The following is a 14,949-nucleotide window of genomic DNA, read 5'->3' as shown; positions in this document are numbered from 1 at the left end:
ATCCATCCACTGAGTGAGAGCATACGGGTCGGCCAGTCTGGTCCCGTTGGTCAGTGTTTACTTATTCAAGTAACACTGGCGGTCCCGGAGAGTGAGTGACCTGACATGGTGCGTTGGTAAATTCAGTCTGATGCCCTACACTAAAATGAGAGCCCTGCTGGTCGAAGAAATGGAGCATTATATTTCTACATGAATTATACAGTGGTTAAACTAATCACACATTCACTACACTCGGCGCTCTGCTGCTCCGAGAGTGCGGCGCTCTGGATAACTGAATTGTAGGTTTGGTTATCAGTCTAGTTTGTGCCGGAGTGCAGTCCGCCATTGGGACTGAATATTTCTGAACGATAGAACTTGCTAGCTAGCACTAGCTAATGTCTGTGAAGAATTGTTTTGCCCCCAGCTAAGCCCCGCCCACCAACTAACATCATACTGTTTACTAACAGTAAAAGGTTCTATTGGTCTGCTATATGTAGGGATGCATCGATCCGATATCTGCATCGAATATCGGCCTTGATATCATCAAAATAGATGGATCAGGTATCGGAAAATGCAACCTATTCCTGAGGTGATCCATTCCCTTTAAATTGTTGTGATGCGAGCCGTTATCTGCCAATACCGCTGACATGCTGATATTATCGTGCATCCCTGGTCTTCATGGACAGATCTATAAGCCGATCACACTGTGCTGATCACTTATGAGCACTCATTCCACTTCCTCTCGTCCAAAATATTCTTTAGTTTGCGTTGTTTGTTTTTATCCAAAAAAGACCACATACGTCCCTTCTGACAATATGCTGGGGTAGAAATCTGAAGAAATATGTTCTGAAATCTTGATAATATTTGACATATTTCTTAAAATCTGACTCTTCCTGACCACTGACAGACTTTTTAAGTGCTGCCCAGATAACATCCAACATGTCCAACTGATTTGAGAGGATCTGGACGATAATGTCTGTATTTTGAGAATTACAGAGGAGGGGGAAGGACACATCTTACTAACAACGAAACTTACTGCAGTTGAAAGAGAGTGCATGTGTATGAGACAGAGAAAGATGAGTCTGTCAGAGGAAAACAGAAAGTTAAAGTAGTGAGTAACTCCTTCTGGAAAGAGGATTTCAGTATATTTCTGTGATGCAGAAAAGACAGCAAATCCAGTTTCAGTATCCTGAACATGCCCTGGGAAAACTCCAGGTGACGTCACAGACAATACATCTCCAGGCACACACACAGAGACATCAAATTCAACCTAACACGAGCACCACAGCAGTTTACATCTTGTGAACACCCCTTTGTTGTTGTGTTTTCCTGTTTACCTGCTGATGTTACAGTAACACACAACACAGAGCTTTAACATCTGCCAGCATCTGTGGTGATTTCCCACTGCAGTCATCCCTGTGGTTCTTCCCCTGACAGATGCCTCCGCTCGGCCTGACAGAATTAAAGCCAGCTGTGGCCCGATACCTGACGACACACTTGTTGCAGCAGAGTCCTGATTATTTGAAACAAAAAGGTGACCTCTCTTCTCAGGAGACAGGCTGACGGGAACATAAATAAAACTTGACCATGCTCCTGCAGCCAGGTGAGGTCTGAACAAGTCACCTGAGCGTGATAAGAAATTAAATGAAAAAGGTGTGTCAAAGAGAAAGAGGGACAGAGTGTGTGTGTGTGAGCGTAGTAGTAGTAGTAGCACACCTGAATGAAACACATGGTTGCATCAGTGCCAAACTATGCAGGCCTTTAGGCTCGGAGAGGAGTGAAAACACCAAACAATAATCTGCACACATCCTTACCAACAAACATGATGTCACACAAAAAACACAAAAAATCTTAAAAAAATATCAATAATTTTTGGGTTAATTTTGTGATTTTTATGTCTGTTTGCAGCCTGTTTAACCACATGTCACAACTCTATAGGTAAAGACTTGTGCATGCGGAATATCCTTTAAAAGTGTGCCAATTTACCTGGACAGCTCCTGGCTGTTTTATACTACAAGTCAGTGGCCCCAGCTTGGAGTTTGGGCCCCTTAAATTGGGGGTCTGCAGCCACAACTTCCTGCACTAACTTGACACCAGTGGATATAATGTGTAAAACATAATAATCTGTGTACAGCTTGTGCTCCATGTTTGTGTCAGAGCTTTAAAACCGTTACAAAATGGTGTCTGAGCAGTTTACAGTTTTAGCCTGGGGGCCCCTGGACATGAAAACGGTAGGAAACCCCTGTTTTACCATCCTGTGGCCCTCCCCACTGTAGGTCCCAGCCTGGGGGGGCAACACCAGAACATTCCTGTGCAGAAACAAACTGAGCTGCTCCTCTTATAAACCCCAAACACACACACACACACACAGAGGGGGAAACTTTCTCTATCTTTTCTTCAACACACCCATGGAGGAACTTCTCCCTCAGCAACAAGTCGTGGAAATAAGTTTACACCACCACTCCCCTCCCCAGAAAAAGTTGAGTCTCAGCTTACCATGTGATAGAAGGAGCAAGAATAACTCAGATTGGAGGTTAATCCCGTCGCACCGACACTTTGTAAAGTCCGTATCTCGGCTGGAGAGCGCGAGGAGGCGAGCGGAGGGTTCAGAGGAGACGGAGAGAGTGGGTAAATATGATGAAATGAGCCTCCATTTTCTCCCCAGACTGCAGGCAGGATCAGAAATGCAGCACAAAGTTGGACACTCGCTGCATTGTTAACATTCCTCAGGTCACGTGACGGACCGACGCACGTCAGCACCACGTCAGAGATCCTCCGTGAGACAGATGATCCACTCAGTGCAGCTGTTTGGAGTTTACTTTGTAGGAGTTTATCTCACCGAGGGGTCGTGCTTGATTAAATAAGATATCAGCAGTGAAAGCAGCACAGTGTGAAAACACTAGTAAAAGTAAACTGCTGCATTCAAAGCAGTGGTGGAATATAAGCAAAATATTTGACATATTCAGCCCAAATTATTTGTTTAAGTTTGATCTTTTCATTGCATTAAAAACAACAACAACTAATGTATTTCATGTTTTACCTTGTTTATATTTTATATTTCATTAGCAGTAGTTTCGTCGGCCTATATTTCGGGTGTGTTTTATTATATTCTTTTCATGTGTATTCTATAGCTTTTTTATCGAAAACTTTGGATTATTCATCCAGGAAGAGTCCAAGAAAAGGTGGTTATCTCTGGATATGGATATGGATAACACAAAAATAAAATAAATGACACAATAAAAAATAATGTGCATTTGAATGTGGGCTACCAAAAATAAAACAAAAATAAAATAACAAAAAATTAAAGTAAAATAAAATAAAAGACACAATTAAAAAAATAATATGCAATTAAATGTGGGCTACCAAAAATAAAACAAAATAAAACAGAATAAAATAAAATAAATGACACAAAAAAATAATAATATGCAATTAAATGTGGGCTACCAAAAATAAAAAACAAAATAAAATAGAATGAAATAAAAAAAAAACACAATAAAAAAAATGCAATTAAATGTGGGCTACCAAATAAATACATAAATAAATAAAATACAAAAAAGACAATAAAAAATGAATATTCAGTTAAAGAAAAAAAAACATGAAATTAAATTATTTAAAAGTGGAATGTAAAAGACAAAATGTGACATAAATGGATTTTCCTGTTTTAACTAGCTTATCTTTTTATCTATCTTTATATTTCTTCCCCTAGTTATGTGCTTTTCCTATTTAATTTTCCTTTTTCTATATTTATTTATATTATCTTTTTAATGTATTTATGTGTTGATTTATTTCTGATTATTTTCCCTTTGAATTTCACCCCAATTTATTTCCTCAGACTACTTTATTTCCATATTATTTTCTTAATACATTTGTGGAACGCTTGCTTGCCCTGCTCCCACATCAGCTTAGGCATGTGCAATTGATCTATACACTCTGATGCCAATCAGCCAATGGCCGAAAAGTTGAGTCCATCACACACACACTGCATGACAGCCCCCTTATTTGCATGATGAAGAAGAAATGTATTTCAAAAGAGAAAATAATACAGATATAAATAAGTTTGGAGGAAACATACAAAGGAAAACAATGAATAAACAAATAAATGCATCTTAAAATAAATAAATACCTCTTAAAATAAATTTAAATTAAATGCAAAAATAAATCTGCTTTTCTGTTTGTGCAAAATAAGACAATCTAGTGGAAATCCTGAGGCAGCAGATTGCATTACTGTGTGTCACCACCAGGGGCGTCGCCTGAAGTTTTCAAATTCAACCCACAGTGACTTTTAAAAAAGCATCAGAGTGAGAGGTCTGGCTATTTCCTCCTCTCTGACCGCACATATTCTAGGAGGGGCTTCCTGCAATGCACTTCTCTCTTTGATAAATCAAAAAAAAAATATCAGTACATTACTCAGTCACTCCTCTCTGGCCTTGGAAGGAATCTTTAGCAGTGAGCCAGGAGGCCGTGAATCAGTGTGGACGCAAAGAAAAAGTACCTCTGTTATCAGTAAAGTTTAACACATGGACACACACACACATACTGCTGCGTTTCCCAAACTTTAATTTCTCAGTCACAGAGGAAATAATGACGAACAACTGAACATGAAATTAAACCTGTAGGAGGTTACACACATCGTGGAAGCACATGCACACGGAACGATTAAGGGCCAAACTGAGAACATGTTTCATTCGTGTCAACCCAGAAGGTGATTATTGAGGAGCAGAGGTCATGGACAGTGGTGACAGGGAAAAGGTTACAGTTAACTATCCTCGGCACCTGATAACAGTCCTCTAGTAAACAGGAAGGTACAAATTTTGCTCCCACTGTCAAATGATCACTCTCAGAGTCTAGCAGCAGCTCTCCCATCTGAACGCTTTCTTCTCCACCTTTTAACCAACAAGCACTCAAGATGCAGAAATCAGAGGTGAGCAAAGACAGGAAGCACATGCACCACCGAAGAATAGAAATTGCTTAAAGAAATTATTTCTAAATGTTTCCATCAGTCTAAGTAGTGCTAATTGCTAATCAGCCCCTCCAGGATGTTCTCATGGCCCAACAATTAACACAAATGCAATCAATCCCTGTGAATTCAGAGCAACCTTTTAATTTTGTCCAATTATCGCAACTTTTCCACAAATTTGACCAATCGTCGCAGTTTGCCATGAACTTCACCAATCATGTGAAGATGCAGACATGCAAGAACATCTTATTTACCAACAAAAATTATTGCTTAAGACCATGCAATGCAACTGACCCTTCGCTAAGTCCCACCCCTGGACGCAGTCTCAGACCAGGGTCTGCCAACAACACAGCTGTGCTCCATTGACTCTAATGCAGTCGTTTCAGATTAACTTCATTTTCAGGCTGGTTTTGTGGATTTGGAGCTAAATGTTGTGTCTGGGGCACGTCGTGTATTAATGATACTCGTTACCTGGAGAGGTTGGAAAACTGTTCCAAAACCAGAATCAAACCCTGAAAAGTGTAGGGTTAGCTAGCTAGCTACTGAAGATATAGCCTACTGAATGTATACACATGCTGCTTTTGCTTTGTAATGATTATAACAGTGAAACAAAGACCGACCCTGCTGTACAGGAACCAGTGAAGGGAAGCAGGGAAACTTTGCTGATATTGAACCAGCTGTGTGTCATCACAGTGTGCGCAGATGAACGCTGTTTGACTTCCCCTGGAGATCCCTGCCCTAACACGGTTCATCTGCACACACTGCGATGCCACACAGCTGGTTCAATATCAGCATAGTTTCCCTTTATATTCATTGTCTTGTGTGGCGATCAGCAGTGATGTGGTGGTTCACTTTTACACGGTGATCTGTAGCCTATAGTTCGGCTTTAGCTTCTAACTATCTTTGTCTTTTTAACCTGTTGTTGCTGCTGAGTCAGTTTGACATCCTGGATATATCCTTCAAACACACACTGTAGACCCCTCTGTCTGCTTCTCTCTGGAATCACTGCTTCATTTTTCCAAAAATATGGTAATATATCCTCAGGGAGTGCAGTTAGTTACAGTGTGGGCTCCATGCTTACTGCGACAGCTTGTCGGACCATCACAAAGGGGCGGGGCTTAGCAAAAGGTCAATTCCCTGATGTTCTGAATGAAAGCAGGGTAAACTGTTGTGCACCGTGAGCAACGTTGTGATGGAACAGCATTTTCCCCATTTTTTTTTAGAAAAGCTGCCATGAAAACAGGCATTTTGGTTTGCAACTATTTCCCCCAAAAAAGTCCCCAAACTCCTGGAGGGACTTACTAACTTTGTGTTTCTTGTTGGTCTGGATCCACCAGCAGACAGAGTGGGTAGTTAACATTAACAGTGGTGACCAACATGGCTAGATAGAAAAAGAAAACACCACTCACCAACATAAACAACAAAAATAAACCACAGAGTAAACATACAGTCAGTCTGATGTTCTTCAGGAGCCACAAACAGCAAACATTACAAGCATATGTAAAACACGACTGGTCAGGAGACACAGAGCCGTCCATGGGAGGGAACATCCGAGAAGGCACATTCCACTTTGGGCTACCATAGCGTGCCTATCTGAACCACACACTGCTGTAGGACTGGAAGAAGCTTCCCAATGACTTGACATCATTTTGAGTTTGTACACTTTAAATGGTAAAAGAGTGACGAGCAGGAAACATAAACATAAATGGTAACGCTAACTGTACACACATAGTGATTAATAATAAGGGACAGTTGATGCACATTTAGCTTAGTAACAGGAGAAGGATCTAAAGCATATCGTACGATGCAAAAATAAATATTTGTAGAAAACACGGCTAATTTGTATCAGCAGTACCAGCTTTACAAACTAAGGCACCAGCAATGCAGGACAACAAGATGCTTTTCAATAAGCAGGGTCGTATTTTACGCAAGTGATTAATGTTTCTGTGACAACATGCGAGCTTAAGTATGAGCTTGATTAGACACATGATTAACGACATTAAAAAAGCATTTTCATATCTGGATAACAGCCTCTACCGTCGTACTGTAGCTGACTGAAACACCTCTGTGGTGTGTGCTCATGGTCCAAACTTTAACAGTCAGTTACAACAGAACACAAAGAACAAAGCAGATGAGAATTAAAGCGCCACAAATTAAATGTACATTCTCCAAGAGACATGCACAGCTGAACCTCGTTAACACTTCAGTGTTTGTGAAAAAAAATATTTTATATCTTTCTCAAGCTCGAGTCACATTATTGCCACTGATTCTATGATGTCAACACGCAATTAAATGCACAATTAAACCCCCAAAACCATCCCATTTAGTCCGGCCTCCCTACCTAGTACGGAGGATGGAAGTTGCCAAAATCAATAATAAATATATAAATTACTTTATAAACTCAAAAAGTAAATATGCCTTTAAATGCACTAAAAATTTTGAAAAATAAATTTACACATAAATTAATAATGTGACATAAATAGACATTTCTGTTTTAATTTGCCTCTTTATCTAATTACATGTTTTCATTTCTCCATACATATTTACTTTCCTAGCTAATTTGCCATTACATATTTATTATTATTTTTTGAATAATAAATTTTTTGCATCTATTTTTAAATTAAAAATTTTTCAATTTGTTTATTTATTATTTTTTCTTTGCATCCACCCCTATTTATTTTCCCAAAACTGTTCCCCACTGTTGCAAAACAAGGCAGCAGTCCTCAAATGTATAAAAAAAAATAATTATATATTATATATATATATACACACACACAAAATAAACAATTTGGGGGAAATAAAAAGTGGATATCCAAAAGGAAAAATAATCCATAAATAAATAAATGCATTTACAATGCAATTGTATATCCATATCTAAATAAATAAACAGGAAAATTAAATAGGAAAGTAAATACCTCAGGGAATCAATACAATAATAAAAAAGTCACACTGAATAAATTATCTTATATCTACATTAATTTATATTATTTTTGGTACATGTAATGGTATATTCATGTATTCATTGAGCCATTTATTTATTTATTTCTTATTGATTTTGGCATCTTCTGTCCTCCGTATCATACGTACCCTCACACTTAGTTGCAGGCTGTGTGAGTGATTGCTTTATAATATGTTGAATCCTGTGCATATGGTGCACATATGGTGGTTCATTTTAGGCGATGTTAAACTAATATATACTCATAGAAAATTACCAGCTGTAATCTTTTCTTCCTCACCAGCATAAAGAATGTTTTTATAGAAATCTCAAGCTCTGTATTAAATAAGTAGCCTTAAATTATACTGGCAGAACATATTGAAACACTTGTGTGGTGAATACTGACATCATTGTTAGTAACACAGTCACTGAATGGACGAGCATCAACCTGGTGTGCCAATCCATGAGTGTTGTACTGTACTCAATCCTGACCTGTGGTAAAAACTGTTCATCTTCTCGGTCAGTTATTTTACCACCCAGCAGTTTATACTGTGAGAAACAGTTATCAGTACCAGCAGAGCCTTCTGGTTTCCCAAGATGTGCAGCCAACCTGGAAGCTATTGTTGGAAACCCCCCGACAATGAGCTGTTTCTGCAGCAGATAAATTAACACCAGACTCCGGCCATATGGTGGTGAACTGGTCCATGGGTGGTTTGTTTGTCTGCGCTAACAGGTAGCTAATCATCCCGTAGTGATTGTATTCTATTGTTGTAAAATCTGGCTGGCAGGCAAAAAGAAAAAGTAAAAAAAGTAAGCCCTCAAAGCTCATTAGCTATGACATGTTTCTATCGCTGCACAGGGAGCGGGCTGCATTACTGTCCATGCTGCTCGTTATTTCAGCCTGTTTTGTAAGCAGGGAGGCAACAAAGCAGCTAGTCTGACCAACTTTCTGCAACACAGCGAGGGATCAATCAGTAAATTCAGCTGCTGTAGTATTGGTCAGGGATGACACAGACTGTTGCATTGCACAGGATTGGATATGACGGAACATTGCCTGCACCACCCAGACATAACTTTACATACCTCATATTTACAAATGGCTATTGAGGATACATTTAAAGGTACTTTTTACTCACACAGCTGTCATTCAAAGCCTAAATGAAAACGTAACACCTTTTGCAAGCTTGCCATTCTCTGTCAGTTGAGTTGCATAAGTTAAAGGGATAGTACAGATCTTTTGAAGTGGGGCTGTATGAAGTACTTATCCATAGTTGGTGTATTCCATGAAGTAGATTCTGTTGGCATGTCACCAAGCTTGGAAAAGCATGAGTAGTCCACAGAAGCTGACACGTACTGCTGAGTCTACACTACATTTAGAATATTTTCACTGCTTTAACTCGCCATCACGGCCTAAGTTCCACAGCTATACTCTTGTCAAAGCCACCAGACTCCACCAACGCATTCTCACTCCGATCTCGTCACATATCGACGTTTGGTCATGGACTTTCAACGTCCACATAAGACGTGTAACGTACCCTGGGTGTGCTGGTTGTTGACATTCTGGGACGCCGTGTCAAGTTCTACCTGTTGAATGCATTGCCTTCTTTCAAAATACACTTCATAGAAATTTGCTGGTTACATGCAGTCTCTTTCAAAATAAAAGCACTGTGTTGGTACAACAGCGTGAATTGATGTTTTTTTCTTCCAACATCTAACACACCTGGTAAGGTTTAGGAAAAAAGAACAGGATTTGGCTTTATAATCTTACAGGACGCGAACACCACTCTCCTGGGTTAAGGTAAGTGTTTTTTGGACCCATCCACCACCTCTCCTGCCGGTTGTTACATATTGGCATATCGAATATCGGCAAAAAAATCCAATATCATGCATCCCTACAATGCAGCCTTCATGTCTCTCAGTCAGTTTACATTTATGCATTGATTTTGATTAAAGCAAATTTGTTGAGGGCCCATTCACTGGACCTTTTCAAGGGCTGCCAATTAGCAAATGTTTTCACGCTAACAGGCTAAAATAAGATGGTGAACATGGTTGATATTATACCTAATAAACATCAGCATATAACCATTTGGAGTATTTAGCTTAAAGCACAGCTGTGCCCCACAAGTTCAGCCCCACAGAGCTACTAGCATAGTTTTCATCCTGCTACTGTTACCCCGAAGATAACTGTGTCATTGGAGAGTTTTATTGTCTCCAGGATGGTGTGTAATCTCTTTCAGAGACTTTTAAATCCAGTCAAAAGCAAAATCCAGTGAGAAACACTCAATCTTTGGACTTTCGCCGCCTTAACATTCGTTCTTGTCACGCTGCATTCCCCCCTGATGCCACCAAGCGCTGTTAAACTTTAACAGCAACCAGCTTTTTTCGTCAGTGTCTGACGCCGCAAGACACTGCCTGAGCGCCAGATTTCAACGACTTCAGAGTGAGACATTGTTGACTATGCTGAAAAAACAGTAACTTTAGTTAGTTAGTTTGTGTTATTTTGTGTCTTTGGTGAATCCACACTAACCACTTAAAACGCCAAAGTCACCAATCGAGGCAGTGTTGGACCAGCAACGATTTTTTGGGGTGACTAAAATACTTCCACAGCAGAACATCACTTAGCTTCTGTGTCCAACTCCAGCCTGCTTCTCCAAACAGGGGGTGTGCCGACTGATATCAATGTTATGTAACACACTGACTGTGGTTAACTACCTCATACAACCCCACTTCAAAAGATCTGAACTATCCCTTTAATGACATGACATCCTGGCAATGTGGTTTTTGGATAACAGGGAGTCACATCCACTGAAAGTGTAAACTAAGGTGTATAGTTAGAAATCAGTTGTCTATAGTGAACATGTAGTGTTGACACTGGGATGCAGTGGGTAACGTGGAATAAGGTCCGAAGCAGTAAAGGGAACGTAAGTGACCAGCATTAAGGAGCACTAAGTGTACGAATCACTCTAGTGGAGCAGCAGAGATGCACAGATTGTTTAAGGCACAGGCGACTTGCACAATCTTATCAAAGGTTGAGAGGTTCGACGTGCGCTCAGAGACTGTGGTGAAGGGGCTCTCGACTGGGCCTGTGAGCATGGCGTACCTCTGCTTCACCATGGAGATCACCCTCTCCACATGTCTCTGCACGCTCACTGTCTCAGAGGAAGCATCAGCCGGCGGCGAGCACCCTGAGCTCCCCTGCGCCTCTGCTTGGTAGCTGCCAGCGATTTTGAACAGAGCTCCTCTGGCGGCCACAGAATCGGCGATGTCGAGGTCACGACTCGCCAATACGACATCGCCTGGGAGGAGCTTGCACAGAAAGCCGCAGCCCTCAGCCAGGCTTTTGTCACTGACATTTCCCAGCACGCCCCTGGAGACGAAGGTGACGACACCTTGCGGGGCCACACCGATCAGATACTTTAATACATTATGACTTGTCCCCACCCCCTGAGAGCTTGGCACTGCCCTCTGCTGCTGCTGCTGGTTGCCCCGGGAGACCGGCCCCTCAAAAGGCACCATGAAACAGTCTATGATGACAGCGCAGTCGGGGTGGGAGGTGCGCAGAGCTGCCGGCAAGTTTTTCCGCAGCTCGGCTCTAGAAGGCCAGAAGACAGCTGTCGGCACCAGAGTGGAGGACATGATGTTGACCATCTGGTGCACTGTTCTGGTTACCGTGCCAACTTTAACTCCAAAGCGGTAGGCCAGGTCCTGGTTGCGGAGGTCCAGACGGAGACGCATCAGCGTTAGCAGCAGCTGCTGGAACTTGGAGAGCTTCACAGTTTTCATCCCGTCCATGTGCGGCGCCAGCAGCCACATGACCGTCTCCAGGACAAAGTAGTTTGGTAAGCCAGTGTAGAACTTTACCTTCTCTGCATCGTTCCTCAAGGAGTTCTCAGAGAGGGACATTTTGTCCACAGACTCCCGGAGGGTCTGGTTCTCCTTCTTCAAGGCTTTCAGGACATCCTCAAAGTTAACATCAGACGCCTGAGCGAACTTTCCTCTCTTGCTTTCACTCATAGATCCATCATCATCATCGTCGTCGTCATCCTCATCTGTGCTGGGGGAAGGGGACGCACTTTCCACCACAGCAGCCTCCTGCTCCCGCTCCTCAGGATGCTCTTCCTGGCCCCGCTCCCCCGCCACAGACCTGCCCTGGCCCTGCAGGAACAGCAGGGCATTGGCTGCCTCCACGCGTGCTTCCTGCTTGTCCAGGATCTCCAGGGCACCTGGCTCCTTCATCTCTGGAGATAAGGGAGCTGAGGTGAAGACAGAAGGAACATAATCTGGCGAACGTGGATTCTTCACCTGTTTACCTGCATGTGGAAAAAGAGGATGTAGTAAAAGGGAGGGTGAAAAACCAAGGGTGTCTACAGGTATCAGACACTCATAAGCCCCATTTACACTTCCTGTTCAAGGCAGGAATGTCACGCTTGCTGTGCTGTGCTGTATATAAGGTACGATAGCATAACAGAGGGAACCGAGTGGTCCTGCCTTTAAGCAGCCACGGGAGGTAGTAACAGCGCTGAAATGGTGTCTGTATAAACAGGACCGGGACAGGATGGGCGAAACGGGTGTAACATTTTGACGACATGTAAAGTGTCCAACCCACCATGGGAGATTTAAAAAGTAGCTGTTAGCTATTAGCAGTTATCAGATAACTCAAATGAGAACAACAGTGGCTGTAAATGTCTACAAATTGGGAAAACAATGAGGTCAAGGAACTCCTTACACTCCGAGCAGAGTATGAGACCAGCCACCATATAACAGGGATGGTAAATAATTGAGATTGAGTTATGGCAATCTATATTTCCCAACAGGTAAGTGAAAGTATAAAGTAAATAGACAGTATTAGGTTCAGTGGTAGGTTTAAAGATTTGTAATATCAGAAATGTGGACTTTTACGCAAAAGAGCTTGACACATTTTAACAAAAAGAAATTTAAGACAGAAAATGAATCTAGATAAAACATTTGTGGCAATTAAGACTGCACATATTAAAATATGAGGCTATTTAATGGCTTTTAAGGCCTGATTTTATACAACTTAAAGACATATTAAGCCTGTTTTAGGATCTGCAAACACCCTGAAACCTGAAACGAATACAGAAAACTAGGAATTGTCTGTTTAGGACACTTTCTCCAATCACAGTCTATTTTAGTCAGTTGAGTTTGAGGACAATTGTCATGGGCAAGCAACCATGTTTCCCCCCTGCGTGAGCTGGTATAGCAAAGAGAGCAGCTTGATAACAGTTCAAAGAGCAGCAGATTTTAGGTTGAGGATTAGGATCTGTCTAATGAGGTTTATTCTGGGTGTGAGTGTTCTGATAGTAAATTAGAGCTCCCGTTACTATGCATGAGCATGAATTTACAGAGATAACAAGCAAGTCATACCAAACAGTGGGTTTTGGGGTGCTCTGCCATAAAACTTTGAACATCAAACACCCAATTTCCTGCACCCTGATGAATATTTCGGCCTCTCGTTGCCTTTTACATTAAAAGACTTATATGATGATGGGATACATATGAAACACTGGGTTTTGGGGTCCTCTGCCATAAAATTTAACACATCAAACACCTAATTTCCTGCACTGACTTATTTTTCTGCACCAGTTTGTGCCTCTTATGAACCACTTTATGGTGTTTATGTCTTTTATCAAAATAAAAGTCCTCTGCTACTTTGATGTATTTAGTGGGAGGGACACATGCACATGTACTAAATACTGAGGGGGCGCGTGCCCTGAGTCTCACCCCCGAAATCTACACCTATGACTCCACTACATTTCAGAGGCACATGTTCTTTTACTCCACTACACAAATGCAGTATCCTACCTATTGAGGGGGCGTGTCCCCCCAAATCTACAGCTATGACTCCACATGTGTGCGTTTACCTTCACTACACTATATATACTACTTTAACTTTGCTGATAACACTGAGCCTATGTACTTTTACTTTATGTAATACTTTGCGTTCAGGACTTTTACTTGTAGTGGAGTATTCTTAGACTATGATCTTCCATCACTGACTACTGACTAATCAAAATCTTGATAGATTAATCGATAATGCATAGCTTCATAGTTTAGAAAATAATTACATCAGTGCCTACATCAAGTGTGTCACACTGTGATAACGTCAAATATGACTGATACCCACTAAATGTGATAAAAGCAGACATGTTCAGAAACATAAATAATCCGCTGACATGACAAACAGTATTTTGACCCCTCCAGGCTCCCGTGTGTAATTCTTGCAGCCTTAATGTCAGCTGGTAGAGAACAACCCGTGGGATAGTTTGTGTTTCCGTGTTGTGTTGCAGTCATACCTGAGATGAAGTGAGTACTACACAGCCGACTGCCGTCGTTGGGCACCCAGCCCTCTCGGTTCACGGCAGCTATCCAGCGCTGCTTCCTGTCGGGGTCCCGGGGGAAGCGGTAGAAAGATAAGGTGGTGCCCGGTGTCCTTCTGTTCCTACAGCCGGCCACCACACAGGTGTGAACCATAGTAAGGCCACGGGAGAAGCGTGGAGGTGTGCGCTGCTGTTTGTTGCCTGTTTTGACTCCCAAAATGGTGGCCGACCAGAGAGGCTGGGAAAAAATAAAAAAAAAACTGTAGTGCGTCATCAACGGTCGTTTGCATTCGCCGATCTGATTGGCTCGTGTTCGTCTACGTCACTGAAATTCGATCTTTACTCGCGCTGCTCCAACAAGCTACGGTCCGGAGTATCATTACTGTATGTAGCAACGTTTGTGTTGCCATACTTCCCCCTTTTAAATGCCTTAAATATTTATATTAAATTGCTAAAATAAAACACAAATGTCTCCTTTACCACGTAAAGACAGAATTCACATTTAAAAAAAATGGCTGTAACTTTACTGAGCTTTTTAGGTACTTGTGTCCAACTTTAGTATGTCCCCATTGCCAAGTCATCAACCTCTGCAAGAACTTTAAGCCATAAAATACTCATTATTCAATTTATTCTTATTCTTTTTTTTAACAGGCCGAAATCAGGACAAATCCAGGACTGAGCTGTTGTAAAGGTATAAAACATGTGCCACTTCAAAGTCCCTTTTGCATGTTTATGTGATC

The 14,949-nt window shown here is 41.5% G+C and overlaps 2 protein-coding genes across 2 annotated transcripts in view; both read right to left on the bottom strand.

Moving 5' to 3' along the window:
- lats2 (large tumor suppressor kinase 2) overlaps nt 1-2,699 on the bottom strand; it is a 44,584-nt gene extending 41,885 nt beyond the window's left edge. The window contains exon 1 of the mRNA XM_049595076.1: nt 2,476-2,699. The gene's annotated coding sequence lies outside the window, so the exon portion shown is untranslated. The remainder of the gene's footprint in view (nt 1-2,475) is intronic.
- A 1,820-nt stretch (nt 2,700-4,519) lies between these two features.
- Nucleotides 4,520-14,424, bottom strand: LOC125900196 (uncharacterized). Its single transcript, XM_049595094.1, has 2 exons — nt 14,186-14,424; nt 4,520-12,181 (listed from the first exon to the last, which is right to left on the bottom strand). The coding sequence occupies exons 1-2, from the start codon at nt 14,361-14,363 to the stop codon at nt 10,830-10,832; spliced, it is 1,530 nt and encodes a 509-aa protein (XP_049451051.1). The 5' UTR covers nt 14,364-14,424; the 3' UTR covers nt 4,520-10,829.
- Between the last annotated feature and the right edge of the window lie 525 nt (nt 14,425-14,949).

This window comes from Epinephelus fuscoguttatus, linkage group LG13 (genome assembly GCF_011397635.1).
Source record: "Epinephelus fuscoguttatus linkage group LG13, E.fuscoguttatus.final_Chr_v1".
In the NCBI taxonomy this organism is placed as follows: Eukaryota; Metazoa; Chordata; class Actinopteri; order Perciformes; family Serranidae; genus Epinephelus; species Epinephelus fuscoguttatus.
The sequence above is the reverse complement of the archived record's forward strand: the minus strand, read 5'-3'. Positions and strand labels throughout refer to the sequence as shown.

Bases quoted from the DNA above. Each gene is read 5' to 3' on its own strand.
- LOC125900196 (XM_049595094.1), bottom strand. From the start codon at position 14,363: ATGGTTCACACCTGTGTGGTGGCCGGCTGTAGGAACAGAAGGACACCG. The intron at 12,182-14,185 runs GTATGACTGCAA...TTCCACATGCAG, and splicing joins TAGTACTCACTTCATCTCAG to GTAAACAGGTGAAGAATCCA.